At 40.5% G+C, this 23,102-nt stretch overlaps 1 protein-coding gene across 4 annotated transcripts in view; it reads left to right on the top strand.

The window, feature by feature from the left end:
- dgkzb (diacylglycerol kinase, zeta b) overlaps positions 1–21,094 on the top strand; it is a 101,544-nt gene extending 80,450 nt beyond the window's left edge. For 3 of the 4 annotated variants that reach the window (XM_038282202.1, XM_038282199.1, XM_038282203.1), the window contains 14 exons: positions 1,135–1,334; positions 3,233–3,333; positions 3,567–3,670; positions 3,759–3,828; positions 3,907–3,947; positions 5,957–6,105; positions 6,429–6,518; positions 7,434–7,502; positions 12,127–12,161; positions 13,343–13,386; positions 14,328–14,448; positions 14,693–14,729; positions 14,802–14,901; positions 20,187–21,094. In XM_038282202.1, the coding sequence (XP_038138130.1) occupies positions 1,135–1,334; positions 3,233–3,333; positions 3,567–3,670; positions 3,759–3,828; positions 3,907–3,947; positions 5,957–6,105; positions 6,429–6,518; positions 7,434–7,502; positions 12,127–12,161; positions 13,343–13,386; positions 14,328–14,448; positions 14,693–14,729; positions 14,802–14,901; positions 20,187–20,303 (1,278 nt within the window). In that variant the 3' untranslated portion in view covers positions 20,304–21,094. The remainder of the gene's footprint in view (positions 1–1,134; positions 1,335–3,232; positions 3,334–3,566; positions 3,671–3,758; positions 3,829–3,906; positions 3,948–5,956; positions 6,106–6,428; positions 6,519–7,433; positions 7,503–12,126; positions 12,162–13,342; positions 13,387–14,327; positions 14,449–14,692; positions 14,730–14,801; positions 14,902–20,186) is intronic. The other variant, XM_038282201.1, reaches the window with a different exon arrangement.
- The last annotated feature ends 2,008 nt before the right edge of the window (positions 21,095–23,102 follow it).

Raw genomic sequence — 23,102 nt, 5'->3', positions numbered from 1 at the left:
GGACTGGACTGCTGGTGAGTGGTCCAAAGTCATGTTCTCTGATGAAAGTAAATTTTGCATTTCCTTTGGAAATCAAGGTCCCAGAGTCTGGAGGAAAAGAAGAGAGGCACTTCATCCACGTTGCTTGAAGTCCAGTGTAAAGTTTCCACAGTCAGTGATGGTTTGGGGTGCCATGTCATCTGCTGGTGTTGGTCCATTGTGTTTTCTGAGGTCCAGGGTCAACGCAGCCACATACCAGGAAGTTTTAGAGCACTTCATGCTTCCTGCAGCTGACCAACTTTTTGGAGATGCAGATTTCATTTTCCAACAGGACTTGGCACCTGCACACAGTGCCAAAGCTACCAGTACCTGGTTGAAGGACCATGGTATCCCTGTTCTTAATTGGCCAGCAAACTCTCCTGACCTTAACCCCATAGAAAATCTATGGGGTATTGTGAAGAAGATGCAATACACCAGACCCAACAATTCAGAAGAGCTAAAAGCCACTATTAGAGCAACCTGGGCTATCATAACACCTGAGCAGTGCCACAGACTGATCGACTCCATGCCACGCCGCATTGCTGCAGTAATACAGGCCAAAGGAGGCCCAACTAAATACTGAGTGCTGTACATGCTCATACTTTTCATGTTCATACTTTTCAGTTGGCCAACATTTCTATAAATCCTTTGTTTTTATTGGTCTTCAGTAATATTCTAATTTTCTGATATGATGAATTTGAGATTTTCATTTGTTGTCATTTGTAATCATCAAAATTAAACAAAATAAACATCTGAAATATATGAGTTTGTATGTAATGTATGAATATAATATACAAGTTTCACTTTTTAAATGGAATTACTGAAATCAATCTACTTTTTCATGATATTCTAATTTTATGACCAGCACCTGTATGTATGTATATATGTATGTATATATATATATGTATGTATATATGTATGTATACATACATATATACATACATATATATATATATATATATATATATATATATATATATATATATATATATATATATATATATATATATGTATGTATATATATAAAAACCTCTTGATGAACCTATATTAAGCCCCGCCTCCCCCTCAGGTGAGATTACCATCAGCTCATCTGTTGCTGTGCGCTTTGCTCTGCAGGCGACCGTGCAGGTCGGGGGTCACGGCGAGCGTCTGCACCAGTGTAAAGAGGTCACCCTCACCACCTTCAAGTCCATCCCCATGCAGGTGGACGGAGAGCCTTGCAAGCTGGCTCCATCCATCATCCGCATCAACCTGCGAAACCAGGCCAACATGGTCCAGAAGGCCAAGAGGAGGATCTCCATGCCGCATCTGAATGAGTAAGGACCCAGACTGCTGAGATGTGCTTTAGAACCTAAACCCTTTAAGACTGACAGAAATGTTTTAATCAGGAGAAACCTGACCTCACTTATTCAGCCAGGACAATTCCCTTTAACGACCCCCTTTAGGACACTTAGATGGGAATGGGGCATTGCAGGCTGACAAAAGAAACCCCCCAGTCCAAAGGGGTGGAGCCCTTCGTCTATTTCGGTTTGCATGTTTTCAAAGCAAAAACAAGGCTTTGTTGGACTATTGTATAAAAACCTCAAACTCAACACTATTCCTGACATTTTCAATTGAAAAAGTGTCTCGGATGGGAGGCGAAACGTCTTCCAACTTGGAAACCAAGTCCAGTGGATTGTTTTTAATTTTTCTTTTTTGGAATAATCAGGAGAAAATCCTCCATCCGCCAGCATTAGTTAATGAGATGTGTGAAATGATTTGCAGCTCATGGTGCATATCAATGCGTATGTTCTCTGTGACCTCAGAGTATAGATCCGTCTCTGAACAGGTCATGTGACCCAGAGCGCCGCTTTCTATCAGTCTGAGCTCCCCTTTAACACCAGAGCTAACTAAGCTAACAGCTGTTTGCTCTGACCATTAGCAGCATTAGCATCTTTCTGGTTCTCTGATGGAGGATTTCATTCATAGGGCAGCAGCTATGTTTCCATGGAGATAATAAGAAAAAACAGCTGATCAGACTAAAAATGTGTCGGTTGGAATATTTGCAGATTCTGAAGAAAATTGTAATCAGACTAAGAAGAGTGGTTAATCCAGATTAACAATCTAATTGTCATGATTGTAAATTGGTCGCGATCAGGTTATTCTTAATGAGCCGAGCTGCTAACCTCAGTGAGCATGTGCGCCCAGCGCCATCGAGACGCATCAAGTGGCCAATCTATTGTATTCTATTAATCTATAATCTATTTTATTCCAAGTGGCTAATTACTCTGGCTAGCTGTTATCGGAGTATTTATTTAGTTTTTTTAGTTTTTATGCTACTAGTGGCTCGTTTTCCTGATGGTAGGCTGACAGGAAGGGGGGTATGAGAGAGAGATATGCGGGAAAGGACATTTCCGGGTCCTCCATACATGGGCTGTGCGCGCTAACCACTGCGCCACCTGCACGCCCGTTATCGGAGTATTCTGATCGACATGTTTCCAGGACGCAATTTTGGTCCTATCGGCCATTTTATTCTGATTACTTATGTGCGTATTAAATGTCTTTTAAATCTCATTTCATTTCAGTTTGAGTGTAAGACTGTTTTTCTACACACATTTAATGTTTTTTGTCTTTAAACTCCATGACTTCTCAACATCCTGGTCCAAATGGGTCTGCCATCAGAACCAGAACCACTTGTTCATTGAGCCACAGAGCACTTGCTTGTGGCTTTCAGGGTTAGCTTAACCTGAAAGTTCAGGTCTAGCGCCCCTAGTGGCTAAAATTGACAGTGTATTGACTTAAATATTAATGTTTTTAAAACACGTGACCCTTCCTCTTATCGGAGGTGTGTTGATCATTCAGTAAAACGCCCTGTGCACCTGTTTTAGCATCAAAGCGAGGACATTTTTCACTGGTTCACTTTATGGATAGCTAACGGTTAGGATAAGGACTAAGAGGTGAATTTAGTATCAGGTTAGGGTTAGTTTTGCATTGATGGGGATAGCTTTACGGTTATTGTCCGAATTGTTGCAGAGGAAGGGTTAAAACCTACTGAAAATTGAGAATCCACACATGGTCCTCACTACATATAGCAAGATGAGAGTGTGTGTGTAGTGGACAGGCCAAATGAAGCCTGCTCGTCTCCACCAGCATCGTGTTCTTGAAACGTTTTGTGTGTGTGTGTCTCCTCTGTAGGTTAGTGTGTAAATGTCAGTGTGTGTGTGTTTGTGCGCAGCCAGCAGCCAGTTCCTGAGAAGCTACAGATCAGGGTGAAACGGATCAGCATGGCGGCGTACGAGGCTCTGCACTACGACAAGGACCTGCTGAAAGAGGCCTGTGAGTTTTATATCCCATCAGGCCAGCGTTCATCATTAAAGGAAAATATTTTCACTCCAAATTCAATCGTTTTCCTCTAGTTAATCGGCTCTGGATTTTTCTTCTATCCCCTGTAAAACCAGTAGAATCATATCAGTGAGAAATTTCACCAGGATTGCATCAGAAATCCAGGTGTTTGGAACAAACATCAGATCTAAATGTGCTGAAGATAAATTTGATAATTGTTTGTGCAGCGACGCCTCTGGGAGTCATCGTCGTCCCCGGAGACAGCGACCTGGAGATGTGCCGGCTGCACATCGAGCGTATCCAGGACAACCAGGACCAGGAAGTAGAGCAGGTGCGGCCCGGACTCACAGCAGCTCGTTATCCTGGAAAGGGGTCTGAAAGAACCCGTTTTTACTCTCCTCCTCTCTGTGCTCCTGCAGGATGGAGACAAGATGAAAGGAGAGAGCCTGTCCTCACAGAAGCTCTCCATGAACTGGTGTTTCTTGGACTGTAAGCCATCACACGGCATGTCTGCTCAGATCAGAGATCCTGAAAGTTTCTGACTGGGTTCTGGTCTCTGTTTTTTAGGTACCACTGCAGATCGTTTCTACCGGATCGACCGAGCTCAGGTATGAAGTCAGATATAAGGTTCCTGCTCCTCCTTAGCAGACATGAAGCAGATCCTGCATCCCAAACCTGCCACAGGGTTTTCTCTAGGATTTTCTTTAACCATGGTGGTGGACAAAAAAAAAATCTAATAATTAACTGTCATTCAACATTAAAATGTTGCAAGTTTTAGAGGGAAAAAAACAAGATACTGGATTAAAACTTATATTTATATCCTGCTTTGTAATCCATGCATTAACATTAGCAGTGTTGTGCGTCTCTGGCGGCTGTCTTTGAGTCAGCGCTGAGGGAAGCGGCAGAGACTCACCTGAGCTCTTGCTGCTGTTGTGAGACAGTAGAACGAGTGCTGCTTTCACATGAAGTCAATTAATCACCAAAAATCACTAGATTTGTCTCTAGTCACTTTGGATTCAATAAAAGAGTGAAAAAAAAACTAAATATAACATTAAAAAGTCTGTAAGTTTTTTTTTTAAGTGCAGCATTGAAAAATAGAAAAAAAATAAATAAAATAATGTTAAATTTAAATATAAGGTTTTTCAGTTTTCCTTCACTACAGAGAGCAGAGCTGCCATAGACATACGTAGACGCCTCGTTGGACGGGGTCTGCCTATGCTGCGGATAAGTCAGAGCGTCCGCCATGATGAATGTGGCAAATATGCTGATAGACTCAGACACCTAAACAGCACCAGAGGGACTTTAATCTCAGAATATACTTTATATTCATAATATAATTATTTTTGTAATATTAGGAGTTTATTTTCGTATCCCTTTGACTTCATTCTCCTGACTTTATTCTCGTAAAGAATATAAATTATTAGTAATCGCCTCATATTTTTAATTGTATCTCTTTAAAACTCACCCAAAAATACTTCCTAATCTGTCTATACCAGATCTTAGAGGTTCACATGTGACACGAATTTATGAAGTAATGAAGACCACAATGTTTATATTTAACCAATGGATTTTTATATTCATAACATGCACACACACACACACACATATATATATATATATATATATATATATATATATATATATACTCACACACCAATTTATTTATAGTTTTTCAAAATCTATATATGCACATCTATATCTAGCAACAGTCAGTACTGTATGCAAGCTAAAAACCTTATAAGACAATGGTCTTGCACAGCCCATCGACATTCACAACAACAAACGTTAACGTCTTTGTGCCACATACAATATGGCGGTGACGGCGACATGTGAACCGGCGCTGAACAAGGCATCTACTTATCAGCAGCAGGAAACCCTGCTGGAAAAAACTGCAGGTTTTATTGCAAAATCTCTTTAAATTAGTGAAGTGGAGGGAATGAATTACAGCAGATAAAACTCTATGATCTCTATGAGCTAAGAGCTTAAACTCAGCCTCTAAGGTCTGTAGATCTTTAACTTCCAGATGTAGCACCCCTGGAAGCAACAGGAATCTGACAGCAGACCAGATTGAAGCAGCAGGTCTGGAATCCTGCAGTTCCTGGTAAAGACGAGGAAACATTCAGCCTCTAGATTAAATCCTCCATCAGAGAACCAGACACACGTCTGATCAGCTGAGGGTCAGAGCTAACAGCTGTTAGCCTGGTTAGCTCTGGTGTTTAAGGGGAGCTCAGGCTGATGGAACGCGGCACTCTGGGTCACATGACCCATTCAGGGGCAGATCAGAACCTCTGAGGTCACAGAGGAGAGTTTATTAGAACAGCAGCACTGAGGAGCATCGATACGCAGCAGGAGATGAAGATTTACCTGAAAAATCATTTCATACATTTTAGTATGAAATGTAGTAAAAGCTGAAAGTTGAGAAAACATAATAAAAAAAACAAAAAAACAATCTGGATCAGAACCGAAGAGCGGTTCTATAGAAATCTGATCCAATCAGAAGCTAAAATTTTAAGGTAATTCTGTTCAAAGTTTCTTCGATTAGCTAAAAACTTGATATGAAAACATTTTTATTCACTTTGACTGGTTTGATTTTTGATGCTGGACCTTCTGCTCCCAGGAGCATCTGAACTACGTGACGGAGATCTCCCAGGAGGAGCTCTACATCCTGGACCCGGAGCTGGTGGAGAAGGAGACAGTCGGCACCTCCCCCAGTTTACCAGACCAGTTCTCCTTCCCCTGCTCCCCCTCCTCACCCACCTCACCCGGGTGAGTTTCTCTCCGTTTGACCGATTCGCCTGTTGAAATCCCTGAAACAGGAGAAATTCTGTTTTATTTGGTTCTGTTGGAAAGCGGCTATTCCATCAGAGTGAACAGGGCGCCCTCTGCTGGAGACAGTTGGTGCTGCAGCAGCTGATTGGTTTAGATAATGGGACGTTGGGGGGGGGGTCAGTTTGGGCCGGGTCATTGAAGGCAGCTATCAGGTGTGTGGTTACCATGGAGACACTCATTTGTCCCAGCCGTGCTCTGATCGATGGCTCCTTAAAGAAGAGGCAGAGTGAGGATGAGGAGTAACGCTGTGTGTTTTTCAGGGCGAGGGACGGGCAGAGGAAGAGGATCTCCAGCGACAGTTCTGTGTCAGAGGTTCTGACCCAAACCTCGCCCAGGACCGTTCTGCAAAGGTAACCCCCTCCCCTCTCTGTGGACAGCTGTGATGGAGGAAGTTTTCAGGTCTCGTGTTCTTGTCCATTTCTGCCGCCATTTTTCTCCAGAAGTTCATCTAACCTGCTGAACTGCTCCGGATCAGAACTTCTGTGTTTGTTTGTTTTTTCTCATTTGGGTCCAGTCCTGTTAGCAGATGGCCCAGAACTAATAGATCTGAGGAAATGGGGTCCAGTTGGTTCTCTGCTCTAGGTGTTCCACACCTCTCTGGTTCTTCCCTTGGTTCAGATGTCTTCATCTTCCAGAGATCAGAATCAGAACCTTCTGTCTGGAAACCAAAAGAAGGACCGGATCTGACAGGGTTCTGTTCAGGGTCAGTCTTCTGTGTGGAGTCACGGTTCTGGTCAGACCCAGGAACCTTTTTGGGGTTCTGGTCAGAGTCAGGGTTCTGTTTGGAGTCTAGAATTTGTGCGGTACCAGGGATTTGTCAGGTTCTGGATCAGAAGAAGCTGAATTCCACTGGAATACTCCAATAGAACTTTGAAAGGTCCGACTGATCCAAAACCGTTTAACTGAAACCAGAACAAAATAAATTAAAAATCAGCAACATTTAAAGATTCCGAATCCCATTTTTACTTCCTGATCCGAGTAGAAAACGGGTTAAACAGAACCTTAAGAGAAGGAGCCATCAGATGTGAAGGAGCCCGGATCAGATCCAGACCTGGAGCTCAGATCGTGAACACATCCAGAACCAGATGGAGTTTGTTACCGGCTGATTTCTAGAATCTGATTGGACCCAAACTGAAAGCGGATCCTTTCCTGAGAACTTCCTCCAGCTCGGACTGTTTACAGAGTGAGCCCAGAGCGCCTCCTGCTGGAGGCGGCGAGTGACTCCCTCTAACCTGCTTCTGCTGTTTCCTGTCTGTGACGTGAAGAAGAGGAGCAAAGATAATCAGTGTCGATCGCTCCGCTCACACCACGGCTGATTTCAGACCAGCTGTTAGGTAGGACTCACGCCGTCTGTCTTCTCCTGGCTCCTCCTCTGCTCTGGTTTCTCCTCTTGGCTGGTGCTTCTCTCTGAGCTCCTTTTTTCAACATGCGAGCGCTGCAGGAAGACATGCTTTGCAGCACAAATCTTCTAGATCTTCCATTAGAAAAAAACAAATATCTGTAGAAGGAGCTGCTCTGTCGTCTTCCTGCTGATTGGCTCGTATGTTGATGTGTTCAGGATGGTTTGAACTCCTCTGTTCTGTGGAGAAGCTTCCCTCACATTTCCTGCTCTGCATCTCCTGCAGAAGAAAACAGTTTCAAGGAGTTTTTAAAACTGAACAAAGCAAACAAATATGGATTTGAACCTGTGGCTGTGGATCTTTCAGGGAGGTTAAAAACACCCAGGCTCTGTTTGAAAACCTGGGCTGCATCCTCCAAGGACGCGGTCTACCTAGACTGGATCCTTCGAAGTCCTTGGAAATAAGGAGACCGGAAGAGTTTTGGCTGTGAATTCGACCAGGTCTACCCTTCAGCGGGTTTTACCGCCGTATGCTCTGTTGCTTAGCAACTGTAAACGTTGACACACAAAGCAGGAAAAGAATGAACACAGAAGTTTTCAAAACTGTTTATTTCTTTTTTATTGTGAAGTGAACAAAGACTACACTCACAAGAATCCAGAGTGGAATAAAGGTTCCAACCACCGGGAGCAGGAACAAATAAAATCAAATGTAATGATAGAAACCTTAGTCAGTTAAATAACCTGCTGCTGTCATTCTGCACATCTCTGATGTTGCTGCTATTTTCAAATATCCATTACTGGAAAAATGTCCATAGCTGCATATTGGTTATTTATTCCCCAGCTTTATATTGTTAAAACACTTTACAGAATTGTACTGTTTATATTTGAACTCTTCCCTATCATGTTATTCTTATAAATTTTTCTAAGGTCCTCATTTGTGTGACCATTTTCAATCATCGTTCTGCTGCTGTAAATCTGCCCATTGTGGGACAATAAAGGGATTTTCTATTCTATTCTATAAAAGGGGTAGAAAGATATAAGTAAATCTAAACAATGTATTTATAAAAAATATATCTGCAAAATCTCTAATATTCAACAACAAAAAATACGTAGTTAAGCATATTGTGCAAAACAGCAATAAAAAGATAAAAATCCTATCGGATTTATAGTCCCCACCCTGCAGATATATTAGAATCTGTCCTTAAATTACAGCCAAACCCATAAAAACAGTAACAGATAAAAACCTTTAGATAAATCAAACATTACCGCCACATATCTGACTCTATAACCATTAAAACAACTATTTTCATTCATCTCAGACGGAACTATTCACAGAGTTGTATTATATTAAACTAAACTTCCAATTTTCACCACTGCGCCAAGTAACATTTCCTCTGATCACAGCTTGCTTGGTCTCGCAATGAATCCTGGGATATCCAAGAATACCGAGGATACATCAGACCCGTCCTTCAAATCGGGCAAAAAGAAGGACGGATTTTAAGGCCGCATAACGAGGACTCTTGGAATCCGACCAGACCTCGGCGCCGCGCTATGACGTAATCGGCCTTCGAATCCGGTCTTCTAAGGACGCGTCCTAGGTTTTCGAACAGAGCCCCAGAGTCCGTCCTGATAGTGCTTAGATAGCACCAGATATGATGAGCAGATGTGGCGCCATCTGCTGGCAGTATTGTGGTACCATCAGACGGTCACACAGGGACAAGTGAGGCAGCTACTAAATAGAGTCCATTGTCTTGCAGTGCGTTGGTAAGGCCATAGCTCAGCGTAGTGGAAAAGCAGCCACACACCTTCTAATAAACTGGAAGCATCAATCGATCGATCAGTCCATCTATTTATAATGTTTGCATCAGAATGTAGAGATTAATGCAATCATTCAGCATCCATCAGCTCTGCAGCTTTAGCTCCTCTTCATCGAACACTAACCTTCAGACTGGATTCTCAGCTCTCATCCAGCTTTCATTCAAATATTTTTTGCCCTCTTAAACACACTGGACCTTGTTCTTTCATTCCTTATTATTATATTTGGCTTAGAGGTGCTAACTGGCTTAGCCGCAGCAGCCGCTACTTTCTTTTTTTTGAGTTATCACTGAAAAACTTTATTTATTTTGTTCATTTATTTTCCAGATTATGAGCACTTCATTTTTGTTGCCATTATTTTTTTTTTCAACTTTGTTTTTATTTAACTTTTTCTTGCAAAGCAAAAGCCACTGCAGCAACGGCAAACAAAGCACAGATAGTGCTTAACAAATACAGACATTCAGGCCTAACATGATAGACAACATACACAAAACAAATAAATAAATAAAATAAAACAAATAAATAAAAGAGGAAAAACAAAACAATTAAGTAATCTTGGAGACCAAAAATAAAAAATAAATAAATATATATATATATACACTCACGGCCACTTTATTAGGTACCCCATGCTAGTAATGGGTTGGACCCCCTTTTGCCTTCAGAACTGCCTCAATTCTTGGTGGCATAGATTCAACAAGGTGCTGGAAGCATTCCTCAGGGAGTTTGGTCCATATTGACATGATGGCATCACACAGTTGCCACAGATTTGTCGGCTGCACATCCATGATGCGAATCTCCCGTTCCACCACATCCCAAAGATGCTCTATTGGATTGAGATCTGGTGACTGTGGAGGCCATTTGAGTACAGTGAACTCATTGTCATGTTCAAGAAACCAGTCTGAGATGATTCCAGCTTTATGACATGGCGCATTATCCTGCTGAAAGTAGCCATCAGAAGTTGGGTACATGTTGTGGTCAGCAACAATACTCAGGTAGGCTGTGGCGTTGCAACGATGCTCAATTGGCACCAAGGGGCCCAAAGAGTGCCAAGAAAATATTCCCCACACCATGACACCACCACCACCAGCCTGAACCGTTGATACAAGGCAGGATGGATCCATGCTTTCATGTTGTAGACGCCAAATTCTGACCCTACCATCCGAATGTCGCAGCAGAAATTGAGACTCATCAGACCAGGCAATGTTTTTCCAATCTTCTATTGTCTAATTTCGATGAGCTTGTGCAAATTGTAGCCTCAGTTTCCTGTTCTTAGCTGAAAGGAGTGGCACCCGGTGTGGTCTTCTGCTGCTGTAGCCCATCTGCCTCAAAGTTCCACGTACTGTGCGTTCAGAGATGCTCTTCTGCCCACCTTGGTTGTAACGGGTGGTTATTTGAATCACTGTTGCCCTTCTATCAGCTCGAACCAGTCTGGCCATTCTCCTCTGACCTCTGGCATCAACAAGGCATTTCCGCCCACAGAACTGCCGCTCACTGGATGTTTTTTCTTTTTCGGACCATTCTCTGTAAACCCTAGAGATGGTTGCGCGTGAAAATCCCAGTAGATCAGCAGTTTCTGAAATACTCAGACCAGCCCTTCTGGCACCAACAATCATGCCCCGTTCAAAGTCACTCAAATCACCTTTCTTCCCCATACTGATGCTCGGTTTGGACTGCAGGAGATTGTCTTGACCATGTCTACATGCCTAAATGCACTGAGTTGCCGCCATGTGATTGGCTGCTTAGAAATTAAGTGTTAACAAGCAGTTGGACAGGTGTACCTAATAAAGTGGCCGGTGAGTGTATATCTCCACTCAAATATGATAGCTTGTCACACTATAGCCCGGGTGTTTTTCCCAGGCCAGGTCTATAAGCCCTGACATCTCCCTGCGAGATGTGGCGACATCAAGGTAGTCCAGAAATGGGTCTCAGGTCCGATAAATTACAAAGGGTTTGTCCTTTAATGCCATAGAAAAAGCCTCAAATGTAACGATACCAGTCACAGTTTGTTTCCACTGAGTGGGGGTTTAGTGAGTGATCCACAGGTCTAGATATATTTCTGTGCGCAGTGCAGCAGAATGTGTAGAAGGTCTCTGTGGGGAAAACAAAGGCTACTTCCCTGTTTACCTGCTGTGCACATGCTCAGTATTGTCCCTCTGTTATTGTAAATATACACAAAGGGCTTTATTCACTAAAAACAGGAACAAAAATAAAGCATAACATGTTAAAATAACAAACGATAAACCAGAAAAACGTATTGCAACCAGAAGGATTAAAACGATATCAAATAAAGGGACGTTGCAGCTTAAACAGCCGGGAACGTTCTTCAGTCACTGTTGGACTGATTGTCACCGTTCCTGCAGGGTTGGTGGTCTGAATGAACACTGAAGCATCTCAGCTTTAAGGTATCTGCAGGTTCTGATTGACAGATGAAAGATCACAGCAGGTCAGTCCCTCCAGCCTGGAAAACCTGGAGGTCATGCTACATTTTCCTCAAGTTGCCCAGGTGGCATCCTGACCAGAGGAACCACCTCAGATGTTGGTTCTTTCATCCAAGATGCAAATACTGGAGCTCCTCTGTTTAAAAATCTGCATCTGCTCGTCTGTTGGCTCCTCTCTGCTGGATTAGCTGTGGGAGTAATGCTAACCCGAAGAACGAAGGTTTCTGCTGCGGTCGGTGGGCGGGGCTTAGTGGGATGTGTGAAATGTCGATGTTCTGTTGGAAAACAAACAACAGCAGCTGTTTTTTACCCTTAAAGATGTCTCTGCCTCTGGCTGGTTCTGACTGTCTCTTTGTCTCGTTGCAGAACGTCCACTTCTACCTCACAGGACCCTGAAAAAGGTAAAAAAGAAACAGAGTAAGAAGTTTGTTTCTGTTCACACGCTGTGCGGACGTCTGAGTGTTTATAAGAATGGAAACTTAGCAGAAAGGGAGGAAGGATCTGTGATGACGCTCCTTTGAGCGCCTAGAGCACTGAAGCCTCAGCTTCCTGCTCTGGACATGCAGTTGATCTGCTGATCCTCTGGGACATGAAGGCAGAAGGTTTATGACCACAGGCCTGAGCAGGAAACGGATTATCTATTTAGTTTGGTTTTTCTATTAGCTTGAGGATTAGTTTCAGTTTTTTATAGAGTTTGCAATTATTTGCAATTAAAAACTCATCACTTGATACCATTAAAACAATTACAGCTGATTTTAACAGAGTTCTGTATAAAAAAACAAAACCATTTCCCATCAGTTTTTAAGACTAATAAAAACGAATTTAACACCAAAACATTTATGTGTATTTATTCAATTTCAGTCTGTTTCTAGTTAGTTTTAATTTCAGTGGTTATAATTAACAAGAATGTTTCACCATTTTAGTTTTAATTTTTTTGTTTTATTTAATGATAATAATCTTTGAGCAGGTCCATTACTGGGGTTCTGTACAACGGAGTATTAGGGCCACACATGAAGAGAAAAAATATTTTTGCCATGACGAGATTAAACTCGACATGTCGACTTTAAAGTCGACATGTCGACATTAAACTCAACATTTCGAGAATAAAGTTGAAATGTCATGTTGAGTTTAATCTCGACGTGTCGACAATAAAGTTTAAATTAGTTCAAGAGAGCCAACCGCTGCACAGGATACATGCACATAATCCTATACAGTTGCAGCACGTCAAAGACTACCTTCACTCTTAAAACGCAGACTGCAGCTGTGGAGCCCGGTTGCTCTTTTCTCCAAACTTTGGAATGTCGACATTAAAGTCGCCACGATATATCAACTTTATTCTCGAAATGGCGAGTTTAAAGTCGACACGTCGAGATTAAACTCAACGTGACATTTCAACTTTATTCTCAAAATGTTGAGTTTAATGTCGACATGTCGACTTTAAAGTCGACATGTCGAGTTTAATCTCTGCATGGCAAAAATATTCTTTTTCTTCATTTGTGGCCCTAATACTCCGTCGTAGTTCTGTGTTCTGCCACCAGAGGGCGCTAATTAACCAACCATTTACCTCCCTGTCTGTGTTTAGATGCAGAGCTGATCAGCTGCGTCAAAGACGAGAACCTGAACAGGGTGAGATAATTAGATAATATGCACTTGAAATAAGTCGATGCCATTATTTTTTTTTCTATTTTAAATGTAAATTGTATATTTCGATTGCGATTGGCAAAGTGTTTCACTTACCTCCTCAATTGAAGAAGAAATGCACTTATTTGAGTTTAAAAAAAAGACTTATTTGGATTTAAAATTTATTTAAGTGTAATAACAATATTGGCTTGAAATTTTGATTTTCAACGTTTTTTACTGAGAACAATTATTTTCCCATTCCAAAACTTTTTATTTTAGCTGAAGTTGACAGATGTCATCATTCTGGTCTCAGGAAACGGTGCCACACGTTGTAGCCTTGGACACAGTCCACTACTGCGCTTCTTTCATTGACTCTCTTAATCCTACTGGCTAAATATGTCAGATATCAGTTTATCAGATAAAACTGTAACTTGGCTTTAAAGGCTAATAAAATGTTTCATTTTCAATTTCTGGAAATGTCAGGGATTTTAAGCGCAATACAAAGGGTTAGTCTTTTTTTTTTAAATAAATGCATTTTCCCTTGATTTGAGCAGGTAAATAAGATAAAATTGTTTACTTTTAATATACGAAAAATGACTCGGATTGCATAATGTCTAATTAGTCTACTTATAAGAGAAATGCCTTTATTTTAAAACAAAATGATTCATATTTAGATAGTTTTTGCAGTTTAAATTAAACTTGAACTTATTGCATCCAAGTCAGTTTAGTTGAACCTTAGGGGTCCTCAGCTCAGGAAATCTCTTGAGTGTTTTTCTCCTCAATCATTGTTGATGTTGCCTCTAAAGTTGCATCAGTGTTCAGAGATTGAATTGCTTCCTCATTTTAACCTGAAACATTGTTATAATTGTATCTTCTCTGTTAGATGTTGATGTGTTTCTGGAACCCTGTATTTAGGTTTATAAAAGGTGATGTCTGTTTCCCTGCAGCTGACGGAGCTCCACCAGCAGGGGGCAGACCTGGAGCTGCAGGACGCAGACGGCTGCACTCTGCTGCATCACGCCGTCCAGGCCGGCAGCAAAGACATCGTCAAGTACCTCATTGAGAACGGTGAGACACACTGGGTTTGAGGTTCTGCTTCGGATTAGGCCTAAGCTTCCTGGAAGGTCACCATGGAAACAGATGCTAAGCACAGCTGCAGCTTCAACTTTGATCAAACTGGTTTCTGTCATGAGATGTTCTGATGTGACCTGTTATGAAAAAAAATGATGCGGGAGCGTTTGATCATTTTGGAGTGAAACATCTGCAGTTTTTTCTCCTGTCTGAATGGTGCCTGTTTGTTTCCTCCCATCAGTTCCCACCTCCCACCTGGACGTCACAGAGACGGAGACGTGAGTCCGCTTTGTTTAGCCGGTAAATCCACATTATTCCTTCCAGAGATAAATCTGTTTTTTGTTTTTCAGAGGAGAGACGGCCCTCCATAGAGCCGCCACCCTCTGTCAGAGGAGCATCTGTCACTTCCTGGTGGAGGCGGGGGCTTCGCTAATGAAGACAGACCTGCAGGTAAACCCACCTGGAAAGGCTCACCTGCGGCACCGAGCAGCGTCCATCACACCTGTCATATTAGTGTTCACTGATTCGTTTAAGTTTAAAGCTGCAGGGAAATAAAAGCGACTTTGAACCAACGTCGAAGACGCTCTCCAGAACAAAACAAGAAATAAAATCCCCGGAGAAATAGATTAAATACGAATAACTGGAAGAGAAAACTAGCATTAAAAAAGACCAGAAAATGAAACTAGGCTTTTTTTCAGATTTTTACTCAGACTCCTAAAGATCTGTTTTTACACATTAACTTGTTTTTCTATTCTTTATTCTGTTCTTTTAAATTAAAACTAAAGTTTTCACTGGAAGCTCATTAAACAGAAATGCTCTTTTAAACTCTTCTGTGGTTACAAGAAGATTCCTTGGAGCTCATTTTTTGGTTCACTATAACCTATTTTAGCACACATGGTTGTCTTTTTATAACAAATGAAAACTGATTTTGGATTTCTAGAAATAGTCATTTTCAACTTTTTTTTTAAAGCGTTAACATGAGGAGCCATTAATTATACAGGGAGCTGCAGGTGATCATTTAACGTAGATTTAACATGAATTTCTATTAATTAAGACAAATGAATTTCATTTGGTATTCCTTAATCTATTTAATAAAGAATCTTTATATTTTAATAAAGTAAAAAACTAATTAACCTTTGTAAAATTCAGCTCGATTAAAAGCAGAACTCACAATTTACTCAAGGGGGATTCAGTCACAGGAAATCAGGTAATATATGGTACATTATAAATTTGATATGAAAGTAAAAATATCCAACCACGTAGCAAGAATTTTGTTGATTTTTGGTAACAATGATTTATAAAAAAAAAAAAAAAAAAAAAAAAATCAAACTACCAAGAATTAATAGTTTCATTCAAAAATCCCCCCCAGATCTCACCGGGAGAGTCTTTCTTTCCCTGGGCGGAGTGTTCTGACACCGTTCTCTGTTCTGCGGCGCTGGGACAATCTTTGATTGCCCTTTTATTTTTCTTATCTTATTTTGAACTTGTTTTTAACATACAACCAAACAAAAAGTCCCGCTGCTCAAATCTGACAGTGTGCGTCCTCCTCTCCGGTCAAGCCGCGCGCCGACACACACGCCCCTTTTTATTAACAAATTTCTTCCACATAAAAAAAACAGCATTTTAATACCCAAGATCATTTTTATGATTCGAAATAATATTACCAATGAAATAATTCACAGTTTATTCATTATTTATTAACTAAAGAAACATGGATCCCAGTACTGACCTGTGAGGAACCCCACAGGAAATATTGCGGTGCTTTCTTAATTTCTGAGATCTATTTTCTACATGGATCCCTGAGGAAAACAGTAAAGCACTTCTTGGACAACATGTCTCCATTTTTCCCCGAATCATTAACCCTTTAAAGCCAGGACCATGACATAATTGACAGAATTCTTTTCTTTTTTTTATTAGAGTTGTCATTGAATTTTCTGACAAATTGCATTAAAAAAGTTATATAAATTAAATTAGATCATTTATTTGCATCAAATTTGATACATAAGACTTTTCTCTATAATCTTTTAAATGTTTTTTGTTCACTACATGTGTCTTATTGTGTAAGTCAGGGTTTTCAAGGATAAAAATATAACACTGATGATGTAAAGGTCTTAAAAACTCATGAATCAAACATGATGCAATTGGCTTTAAAGGGTTGAGAATGTTTTTAAGCGTCTAGTTTGTGTCTGTTTTTAAGTTCTGTTCTTTGTGTCTCTTTGTGCTCGAGTCTTACAGCCTGTTTGTCTTTATTAAGCTTGTTCTACCAGTTTTCTTTGAAATGTGTGGATCTCAGTATGGATTCATGTTTAACCTTCATCTTATGTTCCTTTCTCCTCCTCGTGGGACTCCTAGTTCCAGTTCGGATCAGTTTGTTGTGTTTTCCTACAGCGTTGCAGCTCTTTACTCATTGGTCTGTTGTTAAAATAATGATCGTCTGTGTTTGGAGGAGTTTTGCTTCTTTCTGCTTCTTCTTGCAGCAGTTTGCTGGTTTTGTGATTACAATGACATCACTGAGTTTTTGAAGCTCTTTCTCTTAAGTTTCTCCATGTTTTAATTGTTTGTCCATGTTTTTTCATTATTTTTTTTTTATTATAACTGTTATTTTTCTCCCTCTTAATCTTTTATCAGTTATAGCTGTTTGTGTTGTTTGCTTTTTTTCCCTGATTTTTTTTTCAGTTTCCTTTTTCAATGTAAAATCTAAAATGAATTGAAACTAAATTGTCTGTTAGATTCAGTTTGTGATCAGTGGCAGCCTTCTGCTGCATGAGGCCGTTTGTCTTCGGGGGTTTTTCCCCCTGGCAGGATGACGGCCACCAGCCCGATCCGTGCCTCTGCACTTTAAATGGATCTCCAGTAGTATTTGACCCACTTCTATAAAGTGATTAATGTTGTGTGTCAGTGAGAAACGAAGCTCCACAGGATTCCCCAGCCTCCGTCCCCAACGCACAAAGGCTTCGGCTCACCGTCGCCATGGTGAAGCCAGTGGTAACAGGAAACAGCCCATAATCTGAGCTTTTCTCTCCTCGGCTCCACAAATAAAGAGTTTATGTGTTATTTGGAGTTGGTGGTGAGCTGGAAATCACCGCAGGAGTTTAGATGAGCTGAGAGGCTTCTCTTCTTTCATTTCTCACACCATCCATCCCTCCATCCATCTGCTACCACCTCCATTTAAAACTCTTCCCAGCTTCTTGGTTTTAGATTTCTGCATTAAGATGACCGCAGGCTTCAAGGACAGTCTGAGCTTTCATTTGTTTGGAGCTAATTATTACCTTTATTGAGTAGGAACACATTTTTTCCTTTACCATGGCAACGAGCCGAACAGTGAACCAGACTATAACCTTAACCAGGAGGGAGGTCAGCCATCATTAGGGATGCCAACTCCCTGAAAAAGAAAAAAATGGACACCTCATGTGCGTGCCAGCTGACCCTATCGTCTTTACCCCTCCTGGCGTGGTGTTTTTTTTTTTTTTTTAGCCCCCCTTTGTGTGTAAAATGATTTTTTTAACTGTTTAACTCAAATCTGCACTGAATTAGATGCATATTAGTGAGTGACATGAACACATGGAAAACAAAAGATTCACTTTAATACAAAATAAGAAACTTTGTTGAATAAAATAAGTATTGTAAACATAAGCCTATCCTTCTTAGCTTCTAACTGTAAAAATGAATATAAAACAATAAATAAATAGTACACATTTTTTGTGCAACAGAAAACTTTTAAACATATTTGTTCCTTAAATGCAATGACTGCAGGCTGCAGCTGTAAAACAGAAAAAACAAATCATTAGCTCAATGCCACATTATGTGGCGACAGCCTGCTTTTTCCACTTGTATTTCCTCTGAGCTCTTGCAGCAGTGAGGAGTTGTCCGCCCCCAAAAGCAGCGTCGGCGTTTAAATTACTCTGTTGTCTCCCGCCATCTTCTCCATGAGCAACACTTGGCTCGACCAATAGGATGAGGGTATTCTGGATTGTTACATATATGTTGTCAACTCATTGGTCACAATGCAGGACAGGGCCCGGAAAAAAGTTTACCGTAAGTTTTGTGCCTAACGTGCCCTTGTTCTTCATTCCATTAGCTTTTTAGTGACCATTTTTTTACTCCCACAGTAATACGGGACAAAGTGCGTTCATTTTCCACTAAATACAGGACAGGTACTTATATTTCTAAATACGAAACGATTCTGTTTTTCAAGGGACGGTTGGCAACCCTAGCCATCATCCCACCAACACATCTATAACTTTAACTGCTCACCTGAGCTGCTAACGGTGCAGTTGGCCTAAATTAGCCTTTGCTTTCATCAATCAGTCCCAATGATTCCCAAAGCTGGGAATGCTGATACAGATCTGCTCAAGAAATTAAGCTTAACAAATATAATTTATGTTGGAGGACTTAAATATATAAAACAGTTTTTATGTTTGGTTTGTGGTATTATTTGGTCAGACGCCTCTGAGCCGTCCCATGGGAGCTGGCTGAGCGCCATTAGATCCATAGAGATCTTACAATTATCTCAGAATACTCTCAGTTAGCACATCCATTAGCCTAACAGTTAGCTTACATTGCGCTCATTAGCCAGACTCTTACCAAGAAGTTAGATGTTAGCCAAATAGTTTGCTCATTCATTACAGATCGCCAAACTATGACCATAGTAATTAGCCCATGATGTTTGAATACTAGCCTAGCCAGCACCTGGCTGTTAGCATATCCATCCCTACTAGCCGTTGATTTAGCTCAGCTATGACCATAATACTGTAGCTTCCATTACAGGTAGCCAAGCCAGTAGCTGAACCATTAGCAAAGTTGTTAGCCTTTCAAGTAGCCCTCATCTACTTTTATTGAATTGTCGAGTTTTAAACTCCTGTTTTTATATTTGGCAAAGACGAGTGAAATTCAATTAATTCAGTTTATTTCTATAGTGCCAATTCACAACACGTCACCTAAAGGCACTTTACAGTTCACCAGATCTTCCAGTTAAATTGATTCAAAGTTTTCTATCTAAGGAAAACCAGTTGATTGCAATCGACTCGAATGGAATCCCTCTAACTAAGCATGCTTGTAGTGACAGTGGAGAGGAAAAACTCCCTTGTAACAGGAAGAAACCTCCAGCAGGACCAGGCTCAGTGTGAGCGGCCATCTGCTGAGGCCGACTCTGGTTTAAGGAGACAGAAGCAGATAAAGCAAATAAATTTAGTAAAGTAATTCAGATTAACATGCGTCTATTTCACAGCCTTCCACACGTTAACTGAGGAGCAGAACTTATTACTGTAAACTATAGAAGATCTTCTTAAACCAGAACCAAGATTTTCCAGAGCTTTGGATCCAGTTCTGCATTATACTCGATTTCCTCACCAGTGTTTTGAATGATGAGGGCTTATATTTTATGTTTCTTCTTTGTGTGTGTGTTTGTTTTTTTTATTTATGAGGAATGCAAACTTTGTCACCAACAAAACCATAAAATGCTTCTTGGTGGCATTTCTGCAAAATGCAGGAACATGGTAAAACATAAAAGGTTCTGATAGGATGAAATCATCTGGATGGAAACAGTTGAGTCTTTTTCCATGAAGCAAACTGCAGCCATTGCTGCGGTCTCTCTCAGCTTCCCGATGTTTGCCAATGATTAACTGTGTAAACTCTGCTGTTGGTTGACAGATGCGCTCCGTAGGTTCCTGGTAGAAACGCACACATCTGTTCACACAATCTTGACCACATTCTGGGACATTGTTTTTGTCTTTCAGGGCGACACACCCAAACACCGCGCCTCCAAGGCCAACGACCAAGAACTGGCCAACTACCTGGAGAACTGTCAACATTACCAGATGATCCAGAGGGAGGACCAGGAGACGGCAGTGTGACCTGAACCCGGACGCCTTTCTCCTCCAAGTCCTGTTGGGTTTTGTGGTTCTTGTTCTCCACAGAGCCGAGTCTGTCGGAATGTAAACGGATAAAATCCCCTCGGCTGTCGGCGGAGGCCGATGGATTATTCTTTGTTTTGTTTGTGCTTTAACTGAGGAGAGACGAGGCGTCTTGATGAATCCAGTTTCTAACTGCCTGAAGAAATCTCAGTTCTACGGCCGAACTGAGCAAAACAAATGGCTTGAGGGCACTAAAAGAAATTCAAACTAGTTTTTATTTTTCAGCCTGAAGGACACGCAAAGAGCGACGCAGCTGCGGATCACCAACAGTGACAGCATTCATGTTTCTGCAGCTTTCATACTAATAAAGCAAAATGTGTCTTCTGTTTAGCTTCTAGTGACCTTTTGGATGTTCACTGCAGACAAATAAATGTTTGGATATATTTAATGTAGACAGGGATAAATTGAAATATTTATGATCAGATTGTAGAGATAAACTCACTTTGCCTGTAATCTGAGTTCTCGATGTTTTACTCGTCTGTTACAGAGGTTTTAAAGCCAGCGGCTGCAGGGCGCTTTCGTTTTGATGTGTGGACTGTAAATACCCGCAAAGCTCGGTAGTTTGTCAAAGAGAAGCCGAAGCCAGATTCTGCCAAAGCAGCCGAGCCTGTATGATTACAACGCGCTTCTTTACCAATCAGGAGATTCATATCACTGTATGATATTCATGTAAGGATTGTTTGGTTTCATCATTTCTGAGTGACCTGCAATAAAGCATGTCGACAAAGAAATCATTCTTGTCCTCAATTTGGGATCCAAGAAACAAATCTGATGAATGTTTTCCTGGTTTTGGTCAAATGATGATTAGAAATAGAAGAAAAAAAACACACAAATCAATGCTGGATACAATTTATTAGCACTTAGATTATTAAAATCTAACCTTTAAGTGAAGAGAAACAACATGGTAAAGAAAAGTGAATGTGGAGAGTTTGGAGCATATAAACAGTGACCTCATTGTTTGTTTCCAGGAAACCTCAGCATCTACGTCACCTTGTCCCTGCTTTGGAAAGTCAGTGTTTGTTTTTAAAGTTACTCTAATTAGCGTCTTTGTCATCAAGTGACTCCAATAAACTTTGCATTACGATCGCAGCCCAGCTTTTAGAAACCCGTTCCGATCATCTGAATTGTGTTCAGCATCACCCTCACCCAACAAGGCTAACATCCCTGCTTTCACTCCCCTTTGACTCAGCAGTTTGCACATTTCTTCCCCTTATTACTTCTGATAACTTTATGGTTTTCTGTTCATTTATTATAAGCACATTCTTTTTGAAAAACTCAACTTCTTAGAGATTCAGATTTCTTTAAAATCTTGACTATTTTTATGCTTCAGGTCTCTGCTAATGCTAAAGAGTAGGGCTGCAACTAATTATTATTTTGCTAATCGATTAATCTGTTGATTTTTATTTATTTTTTTATTAATCTGAGATGAAAAGGTTCCTTAATGACTTTTTTTACAGAATTAAACCAGGTGAAACTAAAAATTTTCCTCTTGGGGATTTCTGAATTACAGAGCATATTGACAGATGAAAACTTTTTTTCTATCTTAAATGCAAAATATGTACACTACAAAATAAAATAAGTGATTTTTTTCTTAAAATAAGTGCATTTTTTCTTGAATTGAGGAGGTAAGTGCAACACTTTGCCCATGGAACAAGACTATTTACAATAAAAATAAAACAATTACATCGTCTTATTTCAAGTGCATATTATTATTTAATTGTTTTATTCTAACAGTAAAAATCCTCATTTCATTGGCAGATTATCTCATTTACCTTCTCAAATTAAGGGTAAATACATTCAATTTAGAAATTTCTATTTATTTCTTGATCATTTTTTCCACTGTATTTTTATTTATTTTTTTACAATTTTGGTATAATCACTGCCCTAAGTGGGTTGCTCTGTCAGCTAAAAGCATGTTTTAGTCTTTACACTTCAGTTAATGATTAATCAGTAACTACATTAGTTGGCAATTATTTAAATCGATTAATCCCACTAAATCTGACTGTTTCAGCATTTAGCAGTATAAATGCAAAGATTTAACTCATCGCTCTCACTATTGAATTCAGTTTATTTATATAGCACCAATTCACAACACATGTCATCTCAAGGCACTTTACAGTTCACCAGATCATACAGTCAGATAGATTTAAAGTTTTCTATTTAAGGAAAACCAGTTGATTGAATTGACTCGAATGCAATCCCTCACACTAAGAATGCTTGTAGCGACAGTGGAGAGGAAAAGCTCAATTTTAAAAGGAAAAAACCTCCAGCTGAATCGGGCTCAGTGTGAGCGGCCATCAGCTGAGGCCAACTGGGGTTCAAGGAAGCAACTGTAAAAGGCATGTCAGAGGATGAAGAGAGCACATCCAGCCAGTCACAGTCAGAGAAACAAGACCACACTAGAAAGACCAATCTCAAACATCTATAATCAAAGGTGTTAATGGAAGCAGCACAGCTGATGTTTCTCTCCAGGATGGAGTCACAGCCAAACAGGAACAGACCAGATGAAGCTACTATGAGAAAAAGCAAAGAGAGCAGAACGTTAGAGATTGAACTAACAGATTCTGCAGTGTTGGAGAATAGAGATAGAATGAAGCAGAATGATGAAATGGGGGTCCCTATGTCCTCCAGAAGTCTAAACCAATAGCAGCATAACTATAGAGATGGCTCAGGATAACCTGAGCCACTCTAACTACAAGCTTTAGCTTTATCAAAAAGGAAAGTTTTAATCCTAGCCTT

This window comes from Cyprinodon tularosa, unplaced genomic scaffold, assembly GCF_016077235.1.
Source record: "Cyprinodon tularosa strain WSP-4 unplaced genomic scaffold, ASM1607723v1 ctg180, whole genome shotgun sequence".
NCBI classification, from domain to species: Eukaryota; Metazoa; Chordata; class Actinopteri; order Cyprinodontiformes; family Cyprinodontidae; genus Cyprinodon; species Cyprinodon tularosa.
This window is presented reverse-complemented; position numbering and strand designations above follow the sequence as displayed.